The sequence below is a fragment of the Plodia interpunctella genome, chromosome 29 (assembly GCF_027563975.2).
Source record: "Plodia interpunctella isolate USDA-ARS_2022_Savannah chromosome 29, ilPloInte3.2, whole genome shotgun sequence".
Classification (NCBI taxonomy): Eukaryota; Metazoa; Arthropoda; class Insecta; order Lepidoptera; family Pyralidae; genus Plodia; species Plodia interpunctella.
In genome coordinates this window covers 60,878-87,425 of record NC_071322.1, presented here as the reverse complement: position 1 = coordinate 87,425, position 26,548 = coordinate 60,878, and the positions used below count along the sequence as shown (strand labels likewise).

Sequence of the window (26,548 nt, the reverse complement as noted above, 5' to 3'; positions counted from 1 at the left end):
CGTTGTTATAATTAAATATAACCTGGAATAACACATAGCGTACTTTTATCCCGGAATCCCCACGGAAGCGACGCCCCGGAGCGCAGCTAATATAAAAATAAAATGAGTACAATTAGAATATAATTTATTGAGACAGTAGTTCGCCGCGGCGCCGGCGCAGCCTGGGCGCGCGCATGCGCAGATGCACGCTGGTGACGTGCGCTTTGGCGGCCGTCGACGTCTGGAACGACTTGCCGCATTGCTGGCACACGTGCTTGCGCACGCCCGAGTGGATCTAGAGAATTTTTAGTGGACGTTAAATTCGACATTCTTTACGCAACTAAGGATGATCTCTCGTCTCCGCATCTTTGCAGTTGCGTTCCGGGTTGTGAAACCGCGATTTTACAACCGGCCGCGTGCTTGACGTCATTCCTCTTTGGGAATGCTGTTGTTACCTATCAGCAGCCTAGGCTATGTATCCTTAATCGCCTCATACGACATCCCCGGGGAGGCTGTAGTATAGAGTACTCCTCTAAGACGGAACCACAACCACATTCAACTTAGGATGATATACTTATTGACGTCAAAAATTTACAAACTAACCCTGTTATTCATAAAAAAAGCTAAACCATACATGTTTTGTCTCTTTCTGTCAATGTCAAATATTGTAAAGAGCCATAGAGACAAAACACATTAACTTAAAGTATGTTTTAACTTTTTTATGAATAACGGCGTAAGTTTAACGCCGACTTCCGCAGTCTGTCTGAAGCTGTGTACTCACTAAACAGAATCTGAAGTTGTATACTCACTAAAGAGAGTCTGTCTGAAGCTGTGTTCTCACTAAACAGAGTCTGAAGCTGTATACTCACTAAAGAGAGTCTGTCTGAAGCTGTGTTCTCACTAAACAGAGTCTGAAGCTGTATACTCACTAAAGAGTGTCTGAAGCTGTGTACTCACTAAAGAGAGTCTGTCTGAAGCTGTATACTCACTAGAAAGAGTCTGTCTGAAGCTGTGTACTCACTAAACAGAGTCTGAAGCTGTATACTCACTAAAGACAGTCTGTCTGAAGCTGTGTTCTCACTAAACAGAGTCTGAAGCTGTATACTCACTAAAGAGAGTCTGTCTGAAGCTGTGTTCTCACTAAACAGAGTCTGAAGCTGTATACTCACTAAAGAGTGTCTGAAGCTGTGTACTCACTAAAGAGAGTCTGTCTGAAGCTGTATACTCACTAGAAAGAGTCTGTCTGAAGCTGTGTACTCACTAAACAGAGTCTGAAGCTGTATACTCACTAAAGACAGTCTGTCTGAAGCTGTGTTCTCACTAAACAGAGTCTGAAGCTGTATACTCACTAAAGAGAGTCTGTCTGAAGCTGTGTTCTCACTAAACAGAGTCTGAAGCTGTATACTCACTAAAGAGTGTCTGAAGCTGTGTACTCACTAAAGAGAGTCTGTCTGAAGCTGTATACTCACTAGAAAGAGTCTGTCTGAAGCTGTGTTCTCACTTAACAGAGTCTGTTTGAAGCTGTATACTCACTAAAGAGTGTCTGAAGCTGTGTACTCACTAAACATAGTATGTCTGAAGCTGGGTACTCACCAAAAAGTGTCTAGTGTATGCCTGGTACGTCTTGAACGCTTTCGGACACTCGGGACACTTGTACGGCCGCTCGCCGGTGTGCACTCGCTCGTGCATCTGTATTCGACAATACTGACATCTTATAAATGCTACTTAACAATTGAAAACTATACATTTAAACTAAACTTTACAGAAAGTTCTAAGAAAAATTACAGAAAATTCTAAAAATTTATAAACGGTACTGTATACGGAATATAAACTGCCAGGAATATTTCCTAATCGATGAAAATTTCCGGCAACTTTATCATAACTCTTGAAGCGAATATTTCTCGAAATATTTTTGAAAACTTTCAAATTTACGAACAAGGGAAGAATAAAGTAATATTTCTGTTTGAAGTACCAGAGGAGAGAGGGTTGTATTTTTTCTTTTTTTACACGAGAGAGAGAGAGATGACAGTCGCACTCACCAGCAGCTGCGCGCGCTGCTTGAACCCCTTGGGGCAGACTGAGCACGAGAACTGGTTCTCGGTCGAGTGGAACTGCTGGTGGGTTTTCAGTTGCGTCATGTTCTGTAATTTAATTAATTATGTACACAAATGTTTATGTTAACATGATTGTCATTTTAGCTGTCGGTAAAACAGCTCGTGTGTTTGTCGTCAGCAAAGTGATTTATAAATGTCACCGGTTTCATAGACCACCACTCGCTTCCGGTGAAGGAAAATATCATGAGGAAACCTGTGTACTGGTTGACGGTTTAGTTCACTAGTGTGTATCCGTTTACTTGCCTTTAGACGTGGTAGGTAGTCGTAAGACATGTTAGATGCCTCTAGGCGATTTAAATTAAATCTGACACCAGTGTTACCACAAGATAAAGAACGTGCATTGGATATAAAACAAAAGAGCGAGCGTAGCAATTTAGCCTTAGCTCTGGCGTTGAGCAGTGCGGTTGTGTTCCTTTGTGGTTATAATGCCTCGGATATACTAGGCAACATTTAGTGTATTCATAAGCTAAGTTAAAAGTGGTATGTCCCCAACAGGCGGAGTTCTTTTTAAATCTATGTTTGTCCCAGTGATATTGTTGGGCTAGACGGAAACAGGCCTATGTCGCACTGACCCGGAACTTCTTCCCGCAGAGCTCGCACATAGCGGGCAGATCGCGCTCGTCGCGGCGCAGCGCGCGGCCGTCGGGCGCGACGCGCTCGTGCGCGACGCGCTCGCGCTCGACGCGCCACGCGCGCAGCGCCGTCAGCCCGCCCGGGTACTTCTTGTACTGCCCGGGCTGTCCGCACTGCACCGCGAGTACAGTATTAGATAATGTTCTGCCCGCGTTCATTTTCAAGAAAAAAAACTATATCTAAATTTATATTTAAAAATTGGTAAGACTGAAGGCATGATAGCGACCGACACTGTTTGAATGAGTTTCTTCTCTACAGTGGTCATTGCTAAATGCTAGTAGTTTATAGCTTTGGTAAATTATTATTCAATTTAGAATATGACGTGAAAAAGTGCCTGTGAAGTACTTATTTCTGAATAAATTATTTGATTTTGGATGAAAGGTATCCTATGTCCTTCTCCATTGTTTCAAGCTACATGTATGCAAAGTTTAAAGAAGATCGATTGAGCAGATAACAAATTACTTTCGCATGTATACAGTCTTTCCGGAAAGTGAAGAAATAAAATCTTGACCATTATATTTGGTGTTGCAATGACAAAAAATGTAGTTCGTCAAAAATCAATTTTGTTCACTTTCTGGACAGACTGTAATATTAGATAGGGCAGGGTAGGTGCAGAAACTATTTGATAAGTTTTGATTCCCGTAGAAAATTCATAAAATATTTGAACCATAACAAATCATCATACGTTCCAAGGGTAACGTTCGATTCTTAGTTACACATATTTCTAAGTATTGCTACTCAATAAAAATTACACATTTCAGAAACATCGGCTTCGAAGTTTCTAGTTTCTTCATCAGCTAGAAAAGAGCTGACGATTTGCAAACGGCTGAGCGCACATGTTCCACTGGCTGAGAGCATTCTCAATTCTCTTTCAAATAAAAAAAAAATATTCAACCGTTTGACTACTACGATGTCACGGGCACACACACGAATGCAGACGCGTATAAACTATTCAGATCAAAAATAAAAACAAAAACTGTCCATTAGGTATTTTTACCCGTAGATCGTCTCTTTGATAAATCAGAGGATACGTCTATATGTATTGTACTAGCTTTTGCCCGCGGTTTCGCCCGCGTTAATTTCCCAGGATGAAAGGTACCTATGTCCATACTTCAAACTACATGTATGCAAATTTTCAGAAAGATTGCTTGAGTGGATAGAGCGTGAAGAAATAACAAATTTACTATTAGTTAGGATTAAGATGCGTACCTGTCTGCCCGCGCGTTCGTTCGCGTGCGAGTGCAGCGCGAAGTGACGCCGGAGATAAGCTGAGTTGGAGAAGCGCTTGCCGCACTGGGGATTCGTTTCAGTGGAATAAAGTAAATAGTCAAAAAATTGTATTATTTAAATCTCCTTTGCGTCTTTTGTCGAATCTATTGCTAGGTATGATCAAAACAGGTAACAATTTCTTTAGTAAGCTGAGTCTCTGTTCAGATTCTCTACTTCTGTGCGTATCGAATGAGTTAGACAATAGTGTTCCCGAAATATTGTACCTATAACAAGTTTTCTTTTACGAAAATTTAATTTTGGCCACAAGCTTTTATTGTCGCATTTAACGCCTGACAAAAATCCATGTTTGTGCTGTAAACCGATGACAGCCTGGAGAGAGAATTACCTAATGCCAGCTCCACACGGCCAAATACACGCCGCGTCGTCGCGAACGCGTTAACATTGCATTCGACGGCAGTGTGAAGCAGGCATATAACATGCCTGCTTTGGTTTCAGCGGCTTCGGTATACATTGCTAATTTTTCATTGCGATAAATAAAAGCACTCGTACTAATTCCGCAATGTGAACGCATTCGGCGATAGCACGCCGCACCTGTCCGCACGTGAAGATATCGTGCGCCGCGCGCACGTGCGCCAGCAGCGCGCGGCGGTCGCGGCACGCGGCGCCGCACGCCGCGCACGCCGCGCGCGCACACTCGTGCCGCGCGCGCGCACTCGCGCTGTGGAAGCGCATGCGACAGCGCCCGCACTCGTGGCGCTCGGCCGCCGCGCACTCGCGCCGCTGCACGAGGTGGTGCTTCAGGATTTCGTCGTCGAGGAACGCGTCGCCGCAGCGCGCGCAGCTCGGCCGGCCGCAGCCTGCGCGCGGTGGGTTGTACGATAAGATCGTAAAACGAATTTTAGAAACTCGCGGTAATTTACACCTATTTATAGGAATTTCGTAAAATTGATAATCAGGGTGCAGCTGTTGCCGCAGTATCCTATGTTTGTCCCCGAATCATAAACTATATCATTACCAAATTTCGTCGAAATCAGCCCAGCCGGTTTCACCGTGAAAGTGTTGCAGACAGACAGGCAGAATTTCGCATAGGTTTAATAGTTGGTATTCAAAACAGCATTCCCAAAGATGGTTGACGTCAGGCACACTGCCGATTGTAAAATCGTAGCCAAATCTTCAAAATTTAATAATTATTTTATTTTATTTTACGCGAACCCTGCACTTTGGAGCGTCACAGCTCCGACGGAGCATACGGTAGTTTCTTGTACCTACTAACTGTTACGTATTCTGTGGTAGTCTGGACATGAATTTTTCTAATAACAATTACAACAATAATGTACCTATTCAATATTAATAATAATGAATATACACCAAAATGAAATCAAATAGATTGCCTCACCGTTAACAACTGCATGTCTCTCCAACGCCTCGTCGCTTTGAAACCTCTTCTCGCACTTCCTACAAGCGCTGGGAAACTCCTCGGCCATATTGTGGCTGAGATTCTTATGATTCTCCACTCCCTTCGCACTGATAAAGAACTCCCCGCACAAATCACACCACGAGAGCTCGCACGCGTGCCTCAACCGCACATGAGTGAAGTATGTCGTAGATTTTGTGAATTCCTTCTCACAATATTTACAAGAAAACTTTTTCCCTTCATGAAACTGCCTATGTTTCCGTAAAACCGGTCGCTGTTTAGTCTTGAAACTACACGTTAGACACGTGAACACCCAACTGTGATTCACCATGTGGGACCGTAACGTTCTTTTGTTTTTAAACACACAAGAACATATATCGCACATGAAAAAGTCAGGTTTTAACACGTGATAGTTTTTCTTGTGTCGTTCCAATGCGTTTGCATTGTCATAATGTTTCCCGCATTGTGGACAGTTGTGCCCGCTTGAGACCTTCTCATTCTTTCTTGTTTCCACTTCTTTTATCTGCTCTTCTTGAGATAAAAAGGTTATGTCGAAGCCGGCTGATCTAGCATAGTCTATTACAATATCCCTATCAGATTTCCGTTTCTTGGTCTTCTTTTTTAATTTCTTGACTTCCTTTACTTTACTTTTCCTTATTTTACGTTTTGGTTTTTTTCTTATATTGTTTCTCTTTCTTATATTGACATCTTCTACGAATATTTCGTAAGGCATCACTTTTATATCGTCATATTCAAGTTTTGGTTCTATATCTGCGTGGTTAGTGTCACTTAACGCATCTTCCTTTTCGATATCCAGAGCTATGAAAGTGCCCATGGAATTCAACAGGTCATCTTCATCTTGTTTGAGAATTTCCGACGTGTATGTTTCCGTTTGAGTGTACCGAGGTCTCAGCTCGGGATGATTTGATCTTACTGAATTAACATATTCTCTTGCTACCTGGAGAAATAAGGATAAGATCCAATTTAATCAAAAATTATTGATTTTTCTGTAAAATTTTGTCTAATAATTTATACCTGAAGATTATATATATATATATCTGGGCTGGGCCAGGTTGCTATTTTCATTTCGTAAATAAATAAAGCACAGTTACCAATCTGCCTTCCATCCGTGCCAGATGCAGCACCTCCATTGCCTTGAGGCACCGCAGCCTGAACTCTGTGAACTTGTGCACAGACCTCGTACAGAAAGAGCATAGCTGCTCCGGGAACCCATCCGGCAGCCGGAGCTGAAAACATTACCTGAATATAAAATACAACCACTATGGAGAAGAAATGCCAAAACTCATTTTAACAGTGTTGGTCCCTATCATTAATTAAATGACACATGTATATGTTTTAAATTAAAAATAAATTAATTTGCAATTTATTTTTATATATTTTGTAATTCGTTTTGGCTCTGTACAGATTATAACAAATCATGAAGGTATACATTTATATGTAAATTAAAAACAAAATATAATTTACATTACTTTTTTTATTGTTTTATAACAATAAAAAAAGTAATGTAAATTATGTTTTGTTTTTACTTAGTACAAAGTATATAAAATGTGGTCGAAGTACCGGAATGCCTAGAAGACTCTCATAAGCCTGGGCGGTGTGGAAGTCGCGGAGGCCGGAGAACTTGCTGTCGGTGGCCAGGCAGCCTCGACACACGGGATCTTGTTGCATCTTGCTTTAAAGTTATCTTCATACAGAAAATTGAAAATATCAAAATATATATTTCACGACACAAATCACGAATGAAAACAATCAAATCAATACATTTTAGGGATGCAACGATACATCGATGTTTAAAACATCAAGGTATGGTTCATAAACATCGATATTAAACAATTTATATTAATTTTACCAATTAATACTTTTAAAACCCATTTTAGTTTTTAAAACCTATTTTAATTTTGACCAATGTGTTATTAAACGATATTGTTCAATAGATAGTATAAAGAAGTAGGTAGGTAAGTACATATGTATTTAGAAAATTAACACGAAACTTGATTAATAAAACTAAATACCTAATCGAATCTAACTATGTTTATATTTCAGTCAAACGCTTTTTCTACGTATTTCATGGGCGTATTTATTAATCGTGTTAATAACTTTTAAAATCATCGATATTTTTTTCTAACAACAATGCTACTATACCTACCTACCTATTTTATTTTAGTCGTCTTGATAGTTTGTGCTACTTTGACATTGATATTAGCATCAGTGTTGCCAGCTGAGTCTTGTCTTGGTTACTACCTAAAAATTACTAAAATGTAAGTAACTGTTTCTTCTAGAAACTAGAAAAGAAAAAGTTACTTTTTCGCTTTAGTTAGACAGGACCATGGACCAAAGATGAGAATATGGACTGGCTGGCCAGGATTATAGGACTCGGGACCAGTTTTAGACAATCTAAGTACTTCTACTACCTCATTTTTAATTACAATGTTTTATTTATTTCGAAGTAACTATCTATGTCTGTGTAAAGATATATGCGTATACGTTTATGACACTCACGCAAAATGTACTGGAGGGATTGTTAGGTGCAAAGGGTAAAATATAACCTGGAATAACACATATAGGGTACTTGTTGTCCCGGAGTTCCCACTGGAGCGAAGCCTCGGGGCGCAGTTAGTGCTAAAGCTTCATTTACAGATTATTTAAAGATTACATTGAGCAGCTAGAATTGATAGGAAATATTTCTTGTTTCAATTTTTAAAAAATAAAATAAAAATGTTAAATAAAAATAAAATATGTCAAATAAATTTAAATAAAAAAATATGTGTGTAGCAAATATTTATTTAAGTGTTACTAAGCAACTATCGGGCAAGGTTAGTAAGAAGCTCCAACCTAACAATCCTAAAATCCAAACCAATCGTAACAATCGAGAACAGGATGGCAGTTCATTACAAGATGTTGTATGTATCGCTACGTTTTGTATACAGCATACAATGTATGGGGAAAAGCATGAGATACTAGCTACTTATACTAGACTATAAGTAAATTAGCTTCAAAATGAAGCTCAGAGAATGGGACCAGCTAACCTGCGGCGAGGTCTCGTGTCTCACATCTGTACGGAACTGTAAGTCACAGCCAACAATAGACGTACCACCATAACAATGGTCAGAAATTGGGCAGGTTGACATTGAAATTGACTTATGATGGTGACAGTCCGTACACTGAAGCAACGGTTCAACTATCGAATCACATGAATACATGGATTTAGTAAGTACTTCGTTGTACGGAGTACTTACTAATTCCATGCAAGAATATAATAATGAACAGTGACTATTGTCGATTTTGCATACTTCGGTATAATTTCTTACATAGCTATTGATTGAGTACAATATGTATTTTTATGACTTAGATCCATACATGAAACTTACACACAAGAAAAGTATTCTTGTTAAAATAAGTTTTTTCACATTCTTATTTACAATAAAAAAAACTTGCAACTTAAAATAGAAAAGGTAATAAATACTTAACAAGTACAATTTTAAATAAAATAGTCTTGACAGACTTGACAATACGAACTTCTGCCGAGATACATACATACAGTATGTACTCGTATGAATCTCGGCAATGTGAGTACTGTATCTTTGTACTAAACTTCTCTATTTTTAAGTTATATTTCTATGTATTTATGTATATAAATAAATTGGTTATAAAAATCGCATCTCAGTCGGCTAGCATCGATTGTAGCTTTCAAAATTCATGTCAGATGCCTCTATGTGACTGAAATAAAATCGTAAACCAGTGTTAGCAATAGCACAAAGTTCATTGTGTTCATTCTTCACAAATAAAAAAATACCCATGGCAAAGTTTACGGCAGGAGGAGACACGGACTTCTGTAAACTATACGTCACAACCAGGAAGCCCCACCGTGTTACAACGTTATTACACAAAATGCAATTTGAAAATGTCAATAGCTGGATTTCACGCTAAATGCATTCTAATATACAATATATTTATCTAACTGTAAATCATTAGCTTGTCTTTTATAATTACACCAGCTGTTACCTACTTGCTTAGTGGCACTGCCTAGCCTATGTTTGACCCCGGGTTTTCATACAAACTTTCATCCCCCAATATAATAATTTAAGGGTTGATTTTTTTTTAAAAGTAACCTATGTTTCAACTATATGGATACAATATTTTTATTAAAATCGGTCCGGCCAGTTTAGCCGTGAAAGCGGAACAGACAGATTTTCATATTTATAATATTAGAATGGATACACTAATACTAAACGTTGGTGGTGCAGTGCAGTCAAGACCCGCCTGTGACCTGTAAATAGTATTTCAGTGGTCGCGCATCGCGCCCTTGGCGCCGCGGTGCTTGGCCGGCCACGGCATCTTCATGTGCGCCGTCTGGATGTGCATCTTGACGCCGGTCGACGTCTGGAAGCTCTTCTCGCACATCGTACACAAGTGATTGCGCTGTCCTGAGTGGATCTGATCAATAATCCATTGTATTATATCATCCTATCATACTTGTAATTTAATAGCGGCCGCAAATATGTATAATATGTATGGCTGTAAATATGTGTGTGTGTGTGTGTGTATTAGTGTGTATATATATGTGCCTGAATTATTTTGATATTAGTATAACAGAAGTTATAGTACTTCTAAGACTAGGGTTTTGACTCAATTTCCATACAAACTTTCACCCCCAATTATAGTAATTTTGGGGTTGATTTTTGAAAAAAGTTCTGTAACTACGTACAACCAAACATCAAAATCAGTGCAACGGTTTAGCCGTGAACACGGTACAGACATCATTTATTATATTAGTATATGGATAGATATATTTGTATGGATTTCGACAACTATATATGGACATAATAAATCCTATCCTTACCAAGTAGTGCCGCGTGTAGGCGCCGCGATGTTTGAACGCCTTCGGACACTCGGAGCACTGGTACGGCCGCTCGCCGGTGTGCACGCGCGTGTGGATCTACATAACCAATAACATTCATACATACAGAAGGCCTACCACGAAACACACAAACACGTACCACGTCGTGTAAAAAGAGAGAACGTGTGAATGCAATGTCGTGCTACGTGTTTTATGATTCATGGTAGCCCCCCTCAACCGTATGTGAGGTACGTGTACTCACATCGAGCGCCTCCCTGGTCTTGAAGGTCTTGTGGCAGAGCGCGCACGCGTGCTCGTGCGCGCTGCAGTGCACGCGCCACTTGTGGATCGACAGCTTCGTCGAGTTCTGGCGCGACATCAAATCAAAATGAAATCATATAATCAGAAATTAATCTGTAGCGTGTGACGACGGTCTGTGTGTGATGTCTTTCACGTCATATTCTAAATAAAATAATATTTACCAAAGCTACAAATCATAGTATCGATATGTTTATATTATACCTGCCTACCCAAGAGTTGTGATGGGGACAGACAGTCAACGTTTGCATATTCTATAAGTAGACTTCATACTTTCGATAGATATCGAATTTTTTTATTAACAATACCAGTGAAATATACAAAAATATTATTTTATTGTCATATTCTGGACTGAATTTTTTTAGAGAACTCGTTTGAAATATATTTATAGACATAATTAATTGGATATAAAATACTTTTATAGTGGGATATTATACTATTGTAATTCGTGTTGTGTGTCCCTGTGAATGAACAAATGTGATCTCACCAAGAACCCCTTCCCGCAGACCTCACAGATGTGCGTCACGACCGCAGTCTCACGTTCGCGCGGCCGACTCTCCACTTGCTTGATCGTCTCCCCGTCCACCACCCGCCATTTACGAATCTAACATTAACGATACGGTTTTTTTTTATTCTGGCAACAAACAGATGTATAAAACAAATATTCACATCAATAAACTATACAAAGCTTTGAGTGCCTAAAATAATACGTATATAGTTATAATTTAAGAAACGATTATGTGAATATTGTATAACTCTATTTAAGCAAATAAATGAAGAAAGCGCGCTGACCCGGGTCTCGAGCGCGCCGGAGACGCGCTTGCGCGCGCGGCCGGCGCGCGGCGCGCGCGGCGCGTGCTTCAGCAGGAAGTGGATCTTGAAGTGCTTGCTCGTGAACTGCCGCGAGCACTGACGGCGACCAACCAAACGTCATCATTATACACCAACACAGAATGCTTATTTTTTTTTTATTAGAATATTTATTTTTGTAAATTTTAATATAATACTTCGATGGTAAATCGACATTTTACCCTTGGCGTAACTATCACACCTCACTCCCGCCTCGCTCAAAATGCTTTGATTTACGATCTTGATTTATTCTACTATTTTGACACAATCTTTTATGAGATACATGACGGGTTTGTATGCATTTGAAGGATCACATAAATACCTAGTTACATCTACGAAATTAAAATCACACAAATTTTGGCTCGTCCATAACATATGACATTAAAATGTAACGTCAGGCCAATATGTAGCTAATTTATTTTGAATGGCATCAATCTAAAGTACTATAGGGCCTTCGTTGGAACTAGGCTGTTTTCGTTACCTGGCTGTTTATTACATTGATTCAACGGACATTAAACTTGAAACTTACCTCTTCACATTTGAAGATGTCATGCGTCAGGTTGATGTGGTCGATCAGCTGTTGTGTGGACTCGAAGCTGTCTCCGCACTGAGGGCAGGCCCCGAGCGCGACGCACGAGTGTCGCTCCAGAGCGGCGAGGTTGTAGAACCGAAATATACAGCTTTTGCAGTCAAACGTGTTTGGAACTGTGCCGTCTATGTGCCTCTGGATCAGATGGTGTTTCAGCATCTGACCAGCGGGAAACGATTCACCGCAGTGCACGCAGCTCGGTAGGTCACAGCCTTTCACTAACAAGTGTCTCTCTAACGCAGCTTCACTCCTGAACCTCTTATCACACGCGCAAGAATACGGATATTGGTCTAGAATGTTATGAGTAAGCTTCTTGTGACTTAGAACTCCTTTATCTCCGATGAACGCTTCCCCACAGAGATCGCACCAAGGCAGCTCCGATTCATGCTTGAATCTGATGTGAGTGAAATGGCTGCTAACTTTCTCGAATACTTTATCACAATATTTACACGGATACCGTTTTCCTTGATGAAATTCATGATGAGCTTTTAAAGTGATACGCTTTTTTGTCTTAAAATCGCAAGATTTACAGCTGAATACGTATCGATGATCTAGAATATGTTCTATTAGTGTGTTTTTCTTTTTAAAAACCCACGAGCAAAGGTCGCACATGAAACTTTTGGGTTTAAAAACGTGACAGTGTTTGTGGCGTTTCAAACAGTTAGAATTGTTGAAGCGCTTTCCGCACAGCTCGCAGACCAGGCCGGGCTCCCTTTTCTTTTCTTCAATCTCATTTATTTGTTCGTCGAGTGACAACTCTGTCAAATTAAAACCTATACTCTCGGCGTAATCTAGCATGACCTGTTTGTTAGATTTAGACTCGCGTTTACGTTTACGTTGCAGCGGTTTTGTAACTTTATTTATTTTTGTTGTACCTTTTGTTGCTTTCATTTTCTTTTTACTGTATTTAGTTTCAATGTTCACGTCGTCTACATCGTCAACGAATGAATCGAAATCATCAACTTCATCTAAATATTGTGAATCATTCCCTTCTACATAAAATACATCTTTCGACGTTTCTTCTTTCGGTTCGAGTAATTCTTCAATCACATTTTTGTTATCGCGTTTTTCTTCTTTTTCCACTTTACATTCAATTGATACTTCCGAGAAATCTAAAGGATTGGAATTTATTTCATCAATACTATTACCACCAAGAATGTCCAATGTTTGGGTTTTAGTCTGGATGTACTGGGGTTTTAATTCTTGATAATTTAAAGACAGCGACCGGGTGTATTCGATCGTTACCTAAAACAAGTTTACAAAATGTATTTATTTAAGGCATAGGATATTATTTTATTTATTAGGTATAACAAATAGTGACACTACAAACATATAAGTCTATGGATTGGACTGAATTTCGGACGAGACATTGGGGACAGATATAAGATGTATGTAATTTGGCCACTAATATACTGATAAGTAAATCAATGTTACTTTAAAAGGGTTAAATTTTATTTATTTGAAATATACCTCATTTGGCTACGAGAGTTGTCTTTAAACTGTCTGTGAGTACGGTGGAACATCAATAGTCTGGTAGTGACTTACAATTACTTGCGAGGATGGGACAAAAAAACCTCGCCATACATTGGTTATGTCCTACCAACAACAACCAAACTAACAACCTTTAACAAGAAACACATTTGTTCATTGACATCTTTTAAGAAACAGCTCCTATGAAATTAGTTGCGCCGCTTCTTCAACTGAGCCTTAGAAGTTGGTTGTAGATATTTAATTAAACCTTTGGCGTCTAAAGGTGATGTACATATGTCATTCTACGTTGAATAAATAATTTTGAATTAGAATACCTCGGAGTTATGCCACAGCGTCTGCTGCATGAGGAGCAGCAGCCGGCGGCAGCGCGCCCGGAAGCGCGCGAACTTGCGCAGCGCGTGCGCGCACAGCACGCACACGTGCCGAGGGAGGCGCTCCGCCGACACCTGACACGGTACACTCAATTGAATTATTTACATAGAACATGACAAGGAAATGTGATAAAAGAGAACAAGCGCCAACATCAAGACGCCAACGTCCTCAGCATCCAGATGGCTTGTCAATAAATATTCATGCATGATCATTGTCATTCCTAAATGCTTGTAGTTTGTAACTTTGATTAAATGAATTATTATTTAATTTAGAATGTGTGAAAAAGTGCCTGTGAAGGTCTAATTTCTTAATAAATGCTTTGAGTTTGAACAGACAATCAGCTATATGAGGCTTTTGCATTTGTATCAGGCAGTTGAAGGTTCTGTAGCTCTAGAAAATGTGTCAATCTCTGAAACAACTGGTGGAAAATAAAAACAAAAAATATATAGGGACAAATCACACAGATAGAGTTAGCAACAAAGTTCTAGACTTGTGTTACGGGATACTAACTCAATGATACTATATTTTATAACATATATAAAGAACCAAGATCCTATTTTGTATGTATGGGTGTTGGTCCTCCTAATAAATAAAAATAAATAAAATTGCTTGTGTAAAATGGAACTGATCTGATCACTTGAATCATTAGAACTCACCGGCATTCCCACGATGTCTGAATACAGCTCGGAGAAATCACCGTCTTCAATGAAAACCAGCTTCCCGTCCACTGCCAGGCAGCAGCGACAAGCCGGCTGTTTCTGCATTGTTGACTTGTAACAGTATTACGACGAGTTTAGTATCATATTATTTATATTTTTGTTAATAAAATAAGTTAATTGACTACTCTATTGACCAAGTAAGTCATAAATATACACAGTAGGTAAACAAATCTGTAGTTTAGAGCAGGTATCATCATTCATGTCACCACGACAGACAGATCGATATGACACAGATGACACTTTTATTTTTTCTTAGTTATGACTATGAAAGTTTTCTTGTTGCGCTGGATGTGTTCTCCTCTCTCGGGCAATAACAGATGTCATGATAATATGGAAGACAACGCTAAGCGTCAATGTCATATTTTGTTCCTATGTTTGTGAATTTTGGGAATTTTGTGATGGTAAGGTTTGTGCTTAGGGTTTGTGATTTGTGTGTGGTTTTAATGTTTTGTAGGTACATATTTATCTATGTTAGGTACCCAGGTTAGGTAGGTACCTACCTATTGCGAAAGCACAACAATCCAATAATCGAATCGAAAATATTTTCTTTGTAGTAAATTAAATTACAAAAATCTTTTCAATTAGTTGCTATTTGATTCCAATGTCAAATAGAATAGGAATAGATGTTAATATAATTCCAGGTTTGTGATTTTACAAAAAAATCTTGAAGAAAATGCAAGAGAATGAGGTGTGTCGAGGCTGCCTCGCGGTGGAGGGCAAGTTCTACTCGCTGCGCGACTCCGACACTGCCCGGATGTATGAACAGATCATAGGATATCCGGTACGTGTGTAAACATTGTACTTACTGCATCGCAAAGTGCAGTTTGTGTGTGTTACCTATTCTGTTGACAATCAAATGTTCAATCTCTCTCTTTCTAATCTGCGCGTTCTCCCGGCTCCTTGACCGCCACAGTCTGGGGTCCGATTTCCTCTCTTTCGTCCTTAAAAGATAAAAATGCATTTATTTATTACTCAGGTGCGTGGACATGGGCTTCCAAACTAGGGAAACCCTGCAGATTGGGATCACATAGCATCATTATTAAAAAGCTCAAATTTTGTATTATGTAGAAAAAGATTGGATGAAGCAATGTACCAGCAGCTATCACTTAGCCTATATTTGAACAAATAAATACATATTAAACAAACCTCTTCCAAACTTCATGTCAGACAGAAAGACAGACTTTCACATTTGTTATATTAGTATAGATAGTGTGGAGCCTACATCAAAACATTTTGCAAAACAAATCCCACAGTTATCGTGGGATGGGTTGCCACAGCACCTGTGCATGTCCGGTATGCGCTCGTTGCGGCGCGGCGCGGAGTTCCGCGCGCGATGCCGCGCCGTGCTCGAGTTGCTGCGCGACGCTGTGCCGCAAGGGACGACTGTGAGTTTTTAACACAAAATTAATTCCAACGCAATGTATTATTATTAAAATGGAATAAATGAATTGAATTAACCTTTAGAATATGCCACTACAACATAGCAACCTGCCCGGGCCTAGCTTAGCTAAAACCATAATAAAGAAAAATATCCTATGTTATTCTTGAATTTTCATCTATCTCTGATGCAAGTTTCATTAAAATCAACCCAGTACTAATCTTTTCTCTTTATAATATTAGTATAGATATATTATAAGGTATGGAAGCATGTAAAACGCAAGTTGCTTTGCGCTGTCTGTCCTTATGTACGCTTAGATCTTTAAAAGCATGCAACGGATTTTGATGTTTGTTGTAGCGCAACACTGTGTATGTATGTAATAACATATATTTTGTTGCACCAGTTTATTTTCTCTTCTTTTGTGATGTGTCAATGTATATTGTGTATGTATTCAATAAATCATATTCTATAGCATATAAGCTTTAGTATACATTAATAATATTTACAGGTAACTAAAGAAATATCTCGAACTTTGACCAGGGATATTGCAATAGCCGAACCTGAAACGGTTTTAATGTGCCAGCCCAAGCAGGAATGTGAAACCAGTCATGTGGAGATTAAAGAGGAGAAAGTAGATGAAATTAATGATGTGGATGATACAACTTGTGAAGATCTGGTTATAGATAGTGAAGATGTGGCACCTCAGAGCGAAAATAAAAATGATCAAAGAAAATTATATTTGGAAGCCGGACATTTCAATGATGTGGATTGTGAGAACGACCTTGAAGATTCATGTGCAAACAATATAGTTGAAAATAAAAATGATAAGCAAACATCGTGTTTAGAAGTGAAGCCCTTAAATGCTTTCAATGAAATAAGCGAAATAACAACTGGTGAAAATAAAAAAGTAAAAAGAAAAAAAGCTGTTTCGAAACGCAAACGCAAAGACATTAGGAATTCCAATAAATTAGTCATAGCATACGCTAAAAAAGCAAACTTCGATATAAGATTTTTGACTATAGAGGAGCAAAGGCGAGTAATCGAGGACAAGATAAATGAAGTGATATCAACAGGATACAAATGTGACAAATGTGGGAAGCGATTTAGAGACACCAACGCGCTGAAGCGGCACATGAAGGTTTATCACGTGTACAAGCCTGGCAACCTCGTCTGCGATATTTGCAAATGCGTTTTCAACAAACGTCTGACACTAAAATCGCATATGGAGAATCACAGCTGGATATTTTCATGTCAGCAGTGTTACTTCAAGACAAATCATCAGAAGACTCTGATGGCGCACCGCAGCTTTCACGCGGGACAGAAGTTTGTCTGTCAGTTTTGTCAGAAAGTGCTTGAGAAAAAGACTACGTTTTTGACGCACATTAGATTGTTGCACGCGTCGGAGCTGCCGTGGTGTCGGCTGTGCGGGGAGTTCTTCATCAGTAAGCGCGGCGTCGACATCCACATGAACCTCATCCACGGCGCCCTCGAGGAGGAGTTCCCGGAGGTCTGTCGTCACTGCGACAAGAGGTTCAAGAGTGACGTCGCGTTGCAGAGACACGCGGCTGTTCAGGGTGAGAAGCTTTTAGATCGTAACAGTACTCCTGTTTTGGTATTTATTTATGTAAAAAGTAGCCTATGTCCCTGATCAGCTCCCAATTATCTTCACACCACAAATTACCTGATTCTAATGCTCCGTTTTGACGTGAAAGAAGGACAAACATAGTCACTTTGAAGTTTATAATATTTGAATGTACTGTTATATTATCCTATATTTGATATATGATTTACAATCCACATTTTAATATTATTTTAGAGCTTTTATTTTATTAAATAAAGAGTTTTCCAAATTGGAGTTCCCCGAGGATCTATACTAGAGCCAGTACTGTTCTCGACAGAGTGACGCTAAATGAAAGCTTGTTCCACAAATTCCTTTTCAAGGAGCTTTCTCTGAGCTCCTTCCTCAGCCACAGGGCGTCGGAGCCCAGGGTGCGTTTAATAGACAATGGTCAGTCATGTACAAAGCGGTCGCCAGGGTGCGCCCACAGCAGCTGCGCACAATGCGGCGACTGGTTCCCGGCGGAGACTCTGCTGCAGCACCATCTCGTGCAGAGACACTTCCCGCACGGAGACCCCGAACACTTCGACTGCGACAGCTGTCACGTCAGGTGATTTGCACAAAACTAGTTTTAAACTAAGTATACTTTAATTCAATTAAATTTGTTTATTTCGTGAACACAGGTTACATAATAGGTATAATACATTGGAATGAGCTTCTCTATGTCCCGCCATAAGGTATACGAAATTTTTGTCATAGGTTTTACAACTAAGTGTCTACATAATTTATCTAATTGTCAGGTAGGTATACATTAAAAGATCAAATACTTAATTAAATTAATTGAAATTGTCATTTAGATATTCAGTAACAGAATAATAAGCTTTTTTGATAAGTAGCTTTGATAGTTCTCTCTTAAAGGTATGTAAGTTATATGTATTTCTTAAAGCGAAACCATAAATGAAAATTTACGAAAAAGAAAGTAAAATTTAACGAATTGTATTGAACACACATCTAGCGATATCCAGCGCTGCGAGGTTGTAAAGGCAACCCTGTACATGACAACAACATCTGCCTAATGAAATGGTTCTTGCGAGACTCGCCACACGAGCTGAAACACTACTTTTGAAAATAATAAAGTGATGAAAAAATTTTTGAATGGAGCTGGAATTGAACCTCGTTAAGAGTACCTACTACTCTCTAATGAAAGCACTGGACGTCGGCGCAAGACGTAATGAGATTAATTATTTCTGTCACGATCTCGATAGCTCAGTGGTCGACGTGGGTTCGATTCCCGCTCGATTCCACAGTTTTTTTCATTTCATTATGATTTTCAAAATTGTAATATAATGGAGTTGTATGTAAGGTTCCACACGGCGGGCGCGCGCGCGCGACACGCGTGCGGCGCGGCGCCGTGCGCGCAGTGCGGGCTCGAGTTCGAGGCCGCGCCCGCACTCAGCGCGCACGTCGCCGCCGCGCACGACATCTTCACGTGCGCTCAGGTACACACACAGCTGGTCTCTTGAAATAAAATATTTTTAACACAGATTACATTATAAACACAGTTCCGTAGCAGTCGCTCTCCTCTGCACGTAACTGTAGATCATCGCCAGATTAAATGTACCGCCACTGAATTAATTATCTGGTAATCACTTATAATGGATTGGCGACCTCCGTGGTCTAATGGTCATCGCGCCGGAGGTCCCGGGTTCGATCCCCGGTCAGCTCAACATGGAAAATTATCATTTTCAGATTGACCTGGGTCTTGGATGTTTATCTATATATGTATTTGTTATAAAATATAGTATCGTTGAGTTAGTATCCCGTAACACAAGTCTGTGTGGTTTGTCCTGATATATATTTATTTTTATTTATAGAAACTAGCAACAGTGTTCAGTCTTAGGTTCTCACACAAATTCTCGAGATACGCGAGAACAAACATTAAAAAAATATTTTAACACTTTTCTATTAATCTTTATTATAGTGAATGAAGTAGGTAATAATCTTGTACCGATTTAATAAATTTAGTTTAAATAAATATTTACTTGTGACTCTTTATAACAAAGAGAATAGGAAGGCTATTTGTTGATAGAATATTGTTGTATGTTTAACTGGTCAATGAGCGAAAAAAAAACTATTTTAAGCATTCGCCGGCCGGCTGAGGCTGGCCAGAGATTTGTCAAGTGACAGTCGAGCGCAGACCCAACTTGTAGATGGGTTTGCGCCCGACATTTTGGAGAAATCAATGGAGCTGGCTTTAAATGACACGTCTATGTGTTGGCGGCCAGTGCGGCAAGCGGTTCACGAACGCGGGGTACTTCAAGAAGCATTACAGCGCGGTGCACCGCGACCCGCGCCTTCCCCCGCGCCGCGGCCGCCGCGCGCGGCATCCCGCCCACCATGTGAGTGCCTAGTAGTTTGTAGCTATGAGGATACTTGTATGGGGTCTCTTTTTTCACATAATTTATTTTGTCCTATTTTTCTTTGGCATATCGGTTTTGGTATTATAGGTTCAAGGTTCTTAGTTCATTTTTGGCATATGGGTAATGAACTTCATGGTTCAATATGCTTCAAATATTTATGCGTTATGATTGTAGCAGTTGATTGTAAATATTAGTCGTGGTGTATAGGAGGGCTACTATAAAAAATAAAACACGTAACACGTTATTGCGTCCACAACGTGTTCTCTCTTTTTTTTCACGCGATGCGTACACGATATAGGGGAAGAAATAGCATGTGTGCGTTAGTAACGTGCTGCGTGTTTGCGTGTCTCACACAGAAACGGGACACGTTCGAGGAGAGAGTGAAATCGGAGCCGGCGAGCGTCCGCAAGTGGCGCGCGGCGGGCGACGGGCGCGTGGCGGCGGAGCGCGCGGGCGCGGACGCGGCGCCGCGCTCGATGCCGCTCATCTGCGAGCGCTGCGGGAAGGGCTTCCCGGTGAGACTGATATTCATGTTATATATGTTACCGTAAGAGTGATTCATTGGAAATTATTAACTAGTTGTTTGTCGCGAACGTAGACCTCCCGAATACATTTTTTTTTAATACAAAATTGTGAATACTTCAAAAATCACTTAACCGATTTTGTTGCCCCAGGAACATAAAGATTCCATTCTTTAAAACTCTATGGTCCTACATACCTTTGAAATTTATCAAAATCGGACCAACGGTTCGAAAGTTCTCGCTTTACAAGCATACATACAAAAAATGAATTTTTGCCCCAAGTAGAATGTGAGACCTCCTCGCTTCGCTCCCTCGGTCAATAATTGCCGAAAGTCGTGATAAATGTGAGAAATTTATCACGTTTGTTGGTGATTATAAATAATTTAACCTTAGTACCGAACGGGTCTCTATTGATTCTATCCTATCTATACATACAAACCTTCCTCTTGAATCACTCCGACTATTAAAAAACCCGTATCCGTATAACCGTATCAAAATCCGTTGCGTAGTTTTAGAGATCTCAGCATACACAGGCACAGACAGCGAGAAGTAATTATTAAATTCATACACTGTCGTTACAGATACACTCCAATGCAATGCACAAATCATTATTATTATTCTAATAGATTAGACTCAAAACATACCTCTACATTACCCGCGTGTATTCAGTCAAGGTGTTCTGAACGCCTACCACGGAACATACAAACACGTTGTGTGTTTTTCAAATATTAAATTAAATTCGTCCTCTTAATTTTTTTATGTATAAGACCTACATTTGCCGCGGTGAAGTTTGTTGCGCCGCTTCTTCTTCACCTGCGCTTTGGAAGTCGGCAGTAGACTTAGTTTAAGTATTTTTATGACGTCAATAAGTGATGTATATCATCCTGAATTGATTAAAGAATTTCGAATTCGAAATATCTGCGTGTCCCGAGTAGTAGTATAGTATATGAGTTGTCGCGCGCAGTCGCCGGCGCGGCTGGCGGCGCACCAGCGGCAGCACTCCGGGGAGAACCGGTACTCGTGCGCGCACTGCAGCAAGGGCTTCAAACAGAAGTTCGCCATGCAGGTCAGAGGGCCTACCACGAAACATACAAACACGTATCTAACACGTTACGAACGCTCTCATGCTGTCTCTTTTTCATATATGACAAACGAGAGAATGTGTGAACGCATTGACGTGCTACGTGTTTTATGTTGCATGGCGCCCCCAGTTGTGTTACAGTATATTAATAGTGTTTATTAAGAGCATACACACATTATAAATTACGTAGGGAACAAAAAGTCTGGCTATGCCGCTCCCGCGCGGCGCTGACAGAAAGCAAACCCAAGAAGTGCTGGCTTGATGTCGTCGGGGATCATATGTCCAAACCCATGGTTTGATTCTTACAAAATTTCAACAAAATCGCACAAGATTATCCGTGAAAGCGGAACAGACTTTCGCATTTATGATATTAGTATGGAGTACTGGACCAAGCATCTCTGAAACTTCAGAGAGAGAAGCAGACGTCCCTCTCTAATTAGTGGCTCGCTATTTCTAGTTTCCCGTTTTGGGGAATTTATTCACTTGATAATTAATCTTATTTTAGTAAACTAAGGCAAGTTTTTTTTGTATCTTTTAATTTATTTTATTCGGAGAATATAGTCTTAAATAACAAGAACAAGAAACTAAATAGGAACTATTGACCAATTACATATTCTCGCGTGTTAAATGCTATATGAAGCTTGTCTGATACAACTATCAAAAAACAATTTAAAAGAAAAATCCAACAAAGGTATTAGAAAAATTAATACATACACATACTTAACTGCTCAGTCCAGTGAATCGTGATCAGTAAACATGTCCCAGTGGGGGTACCCATAAACCATGGCTCACGTGCTCAGCTCACTGAAGGATCTGTATGACGCAGGTAATGCTGTAACAGTGATGTGGCGTCGTATTGGCCCATACAAATTTAGCCGAGTCGACGTGCTAAGAAGAAATAAATCGTCAAGATATATTCAAACCAAAAACGGGTTTTTCAGCCTGTTTTATAATAATAATAATAATAAGCCCGCAGGGCAGCTTGTGGCGAGCTGTTGGGGAGTAGCGACCCCACGGACCTGAGTGCTCCCAGGGGAGGCCCCTGTTCCTCACCTCCGCCTTCCTTCCCCAAGGTCGGAGTGGAAACCGAGAGGTAACAGGACCCCTACCTCTGGCTTGCCTTCACCGGCCGGCCAGAGTGGAGTCGCGAGAGCTATATGCTCGAAGGGTGGAAGTGTAAAATGTCATAACGCCGGGGGCGTCTGACTGGATCACCACGATTTCGCGCCCCGCAGACTCACCTCTCTACACCCTTAGCCGCTCACGCCAATGTTGCCCCTTTGGCGCCAATCGCGGCGACTGATTTGAGGGGCCCATCCAGTGAGCGGCGAGTCACCACCTGCCACTGAATAGTCAGTTATCATGATTATGGCAGGTGACCGAACTCTTTGCAATAGCCCATTCTCAGTCCATCCAAATTTCATTCTATAGACCAGTACTTCTATCCATTATTCTGCAATAGTTCACACTCCCGCCGAGACCTGCTCATGGGCATATCATTTTATTGGTATATCCGGGAGCGGGTCTTGGCGGGAGACCTACACAACATCCAAATTCTCCAAAGGGCCTCTACGTGTTGGATCCATATCCCCACGCAAGCCTCTCAAAGGACCGGACTTAGTGCCGTGAATCCCAAAAGGAGATACAAATATAATAATAAAAAACTTGATTTCAGACTTTGCAGTCCATAAAGTGTTAGTAATAATTTAACTTACTACTGTTAGTAAACAATAAAATTACAGCTTTGCCACAATGTATTGGGCTGTGATACATTGGTTCACCCAATGGTCTTCAGGATTCGCACGGGTTCGCACCCTCTTAAGCATTGAGGTAGATCTCTGTCTCATTACTCCAAAGAAATCATCGGTATGTGCCTGAGCAGACATACCCGATGCGCGGCACCTGCGAGACCGCCCGAATAACACCATAAATCCATTATTATATTGGAGTCTGACGGTGTAGAAAACTTTAGGTGTCCCACTGCTGGGCAAAGGCCTCCCCTTTTATCTTCCATACGACGTCCTTAACTTCCATACTTCCATATGCAAAATCGGTTATAAAAAATCGTGGTCGGGGTATCGACGTGATGTTGCGATGACTGCCGCAGATGCACGAGCGCACGCACACGGGCGAGCGCCCGTACCCGTGCTCCGTGTGCCACAAGCTGTTCCGCACGTACTGCGGCCTCTACCGACACTTCTTGGTGAGTTTATATGTTGACGATGTGTTGATGACTGGTTAAATCTTCTTCTTTAATTACTTTCAATGTTTACCGGTAAACACGACGTTGTGTGACGCGTTTTTGACGACCTCCGTGGCCTAATGGTCATCACGCCGGACTGCTACACTGGAGGTCTCGGGTTCGATTCCCAATCCTCCATTATATATCATCTGCAAAGGTTATGTGTCCCTTAGTCGCCTCGTACGGACATCCACGAGAGGATATGGAGTGATCATATCCGACTGTTACGATAAATGTTATGAGCATGAGTTATGTGACACTAATAAATTCCTTTACATAGAGGTTACATATTGAAGACTAGGTTAGTGCCCCTCCTCCGCACGAAGCTGTACATCACGACCATATTTCATGTTCCACCGCACACTCGTATACTCACTATATTAATAGCAAATAGAAATGGTAGGTATACGCTTACGCACCTGTCTTTTCTGTTGAAGTCTTGAAGAAAATGCCGCTATGCAATTTGTTGCGCCGCCTCTTCCTCACTTGCGTTTAGAAGTCGACATATTTTTCGACGTCAATAAGTAACGTGAGAGAGAATGTAGAATGTGTGTGTGTGTGTTTGTGTGTGTAGGTGCACTCGGGCGAGCGCAAGCACCTGTGCGCGATGTGCAACAAGTCGTTCCAGACGTCGACCTGCGTCAAGACTCACATCCGGACCGCGCACCTGCGCCAGCCCTGGCCGCCGCGCAGCCGGAAGCGGAAGCCCAAGCTCGACGACGCGCCTCACGCGGCTCACGCTGACTCCTAGCGGAACTAATGTTGCTTACATTTCCTTTTACACGTTTAAGTAAATAAATCCGTCGTGACCAAATTTGTTTATAATATTTACATTAATAAATCTTTTCTTCAATTCAAATCATTTATTGCGTCCTCAATGTACCTACAAAATATAATTCTTCACTCAACATTTTTTATTTTTCCTCACAATATTTTCCTTCACGAGGAGGAAGCAATGAAAACTCAATATCATTTCTCAGATTAATACTTAAACTCCTGAGGCGCGAGTGGGATTCGAACCCGTGTCCGTAGACCTGGCTTGGACGGGTCTCTTAAGCATTGCGCCACAACCACTGAATAATTCAAGACTGCCTCTTATAGTCTATTTATTAGTCATCATTTGGGTCTTAGATATTTGGTCTCGCCATTTTTTTGTAAGTACATGACAAAATACAAATAAGTTTAGTTAACTCTATGGTTAGGTTAGTTAACTCTATGGTTAGGTACTCTTCCTAACGGAGAGCCTAGTGTGACGTTTGGGTGAAGTAAATAAAAGTTCAACCAAGTCCACAGATAATAATTTTATTTAAAGAAAATAAATACAGGGTTGAGTCCTACTGCCCTATGCCGTGTTCTAAATCCTGACAAAGAGGTACTGCCCTTAATCGCGACCAGTCTTCGGTCAATGGCTACGCTGGGATGGTCGGTCGTACGGACAGCACTCAGCAGTCGCAGGGTGGTGCGCAATGATATGGCTGTCGTCTCAGCCCTAAACTCGGACCCTGGAATATGATGTCCAGTATAAATTCAATGACCTACTAAGCCCTTGACCAGCCAGCCACGCCCAGAAGCAAAGAAGGGAATAAGTACCTAGTTTATACCAAGTAGGCATGAATGTGGCTGATGGTCAAGGAGAACAGAGTTACAAGAATCAGTTATTATTATCCTGATAAAATTTAAGTGAGAAAACCAATATTTAGAATTTTAACAAATGAACAATATTGAAGGTAGAATTTAAAACTATGGCTGATGCAATAATTTAACAGCTAACAGCCATTTTATTACATTGAATATTGAACACTGCTTAGTAAACACAATTCACTAATAAAACATACTAACGTAATATCCCTATAAAGTACAGTGTAGGTTCACCACTTACCGATTCACGGGTAATAATATTGCACACACAAAACTTTGAAATTAAACTGAAGAGAAATTTTACACTTTAGAAATTCTAGTCACAGTGTGTAAAAAAAAACTGGAGGAATTAATTATCAGCGTATTTAAATTTTTTGAACACTGCGTTGAGATGAGCGTTTACGTGTCCGCTGTATGAAGATCAAAATCGCTTTCCGCGATCGCCCGCTACGCGCCCGTTTATGTGGGGACGAGAACAAAGGACCGGTCGTATGTTGCAGTGAGAACGAACAACTAGCCATTATTGATGTGACCAACTTACGTACCTATGTTTTAATGTTTTTGTTTATTTGTTTGTTATTTAGTGATTTATTATTGTATTAGTAGGGTTTTAGTTATAGTTTTAATGTATATAGTGTTTGTATTTTTATTTTAGTTTAATTAGGTTAATATTTCATTAATTATTTTTTTTTTACTTTTGTTTTATGTTGAATTTAGTTTAAATAAATACCTAAATATATGTTACACTAGATTAGGCTGAAGCAGCCAAATAGGCTAAAAGAATAATGCTTCTAGTAAATAGAATAGGTAAGGTAGACCTACCTAGAGCCAAATGCGGGAATTGTCATTCATCCAATGAAGAAAAATCTAGGTATTCATTCTATTTAAGGATTCATTTTGCGACATGACTGTGACAGTTTTTTTTTTAACCCTTAAGACATAAATTTAAACTCTACGAAAATTAATGATGGCTATACGGTATAAAAAAGGCTTAATTCGAATAATAGATGTGCCTCTTTTTAAATAAATGAGTGTTTAGCTTGCTGATAAATCCACAGCGAGCAAAGCCGTCGACGTCGCCTTTAGTTTTTATCTTATGGCCGCATGCTTTTAATTTTATTTGCTTTTTTATCTTTAATAAAAA

General features: G+C 40.2%; 3 protein-coding genes and 1 long non-coding RNA gene across 13 annotated transcripts; 1 reads left to right on the top strand and 3 right to left on the bottom strand.

Annotated features, from left to right (window-relative positions):
• Positions 1–107: 107 nt before the first annotated feature.
• On the bottom strand, positions 108–7,619 carry LOC128682220 (zinc finger protein 497-like). 4 transcript variants are annotated; one of them, XM_053766822.1, is made up of 10 exons: positions 7,542–7,619; positions 6,952–7,075; positions 6,483–6,617; positions 5,353–6,328; positions 4,548–4,813; positions 3,936–4,019; positions 2,666–2,839; positions 2,019–2,120; positions 1,573–1,668; positions 108–274 (listed from the first exon to the last, which is right to left on the bottom strand). In XM_053766822.1, exons 2-10 carry the CDS (start codon positions 7,057–7,059, stop codon positions 125–127), a joined length of 2,091 nt encoding a protein of 696 aa, XP_053622797.1. In that variant the 5' UTR covers positions 7,060–7,075; positions 7,542–7,619; the 3' UTR covers positions 108–124. The 4 variants fall into 4 exon arrangements, with proteins under 4 accessions (XP_053622797.1, XP_053622795.1, XP_053622798.1 ...); XM_053766820.1 differs by lacking the exon at positions 7,542–7,619 and adding an exon at positions 7,404–7,532; XM_053766823.1 differs by lacking the exon at positions 7,542–7,619 and adding an exon at positions 7,489–7,511.
• Positions 7,620–7,959: 340 nt separating this feature from the next.
• On the bottom strand, positions 7,960–14,764 carry LOC128682215 (zinc finger protein 345-like). Of its 2 annotated transcripts, XM_053766814.2 has the most exons (8): positions 14,504–14,764; positions 13,790–13,921; positions 11,925–13,229; positions 11,339–11,455; positions 11,034–11,150; positions 10,491–10,595; positions 10,232–10,327; positions 7,960–9,825 (listed from the first exon to the last, which is right to left on the bottom strand). In XM_053766814.2, exons 1-8 carry the CDS (start codon positions 14,609–14,611, stop codon positions 9,673–9,675), a joined length of 2,133 nt encoding a protein of 710 aa, XP_053622789.1. In that variant the 5' UTR covers positions 14,612–14,764; the 3' UTR covers positions 7,960–9,672. The 2 variants fall into 2 exon arrangements, with proteins under 2 accessions (XP_053622789.1, XP_053622790.1); XM_053766815.2 differs by lacking the exon at positions 11,339–11,455.
• Positions 14,765–14,837: 73 nt separating this feature from the next.
• On the top strand, positions 14,838–24,619 carry LOC128682212 (zinc finger protein 85-like). Of its 6 annotated transcripts, none has more exons than XM_053766804.1 (11): positions 14,838–14,967; positions 15,208–15,347; positions 15,820–15,951; positions 16,453–17,518; positions 17,980–18,112; positions 18,866–19,001; positions 19,788–19,901; positions 20,279–20,437; positions 21,408–21,509; positions 23,632–23,727; positions 24,341–24,619. In XM_053766804.1, exons 2-11 carry the CDS (start codon positions 15,240–15,242, stop codon positions 24,515–24,517), a joined length of 2,223 nt encoding a protein of 740 aa, XP_053622779.1. In that variant the 5' UTR covers positions 14,838–14,967; positions 15,208–15,239; the 3' UTR covers positions 24,518–24,619. The 6 variants fall into 6 exon arrangements, with proteins under 6 accessions (XP_053622779.1, XP_053622781.1, XP_053622778.1 ...); XM_053766803.2 differs by having other exon boundaries at positions 14,941–15,054; XM_053766805.1 differs by having other exon boundaries at positions 14,963–15,020.
• A 433-nt stretch (positions 24,620–25,052) lies between these two features.
• On the bottom strand, positions 25,053–26,436 carry LOC128682229 (uncharacterized). Its single transcript, XR_008406099.1, has 2 exons — positions 25,646–26,436; positions 25,053–25,268 (listed from the first exon to the last, which is right to left on the bottom strand). It is a non-coding gene; the product is annotated as an uncharacterized LOC128682229 (long non-coding RNA).
• Positions 26,437–26,548: the final 112 nt, after the last annotated feature.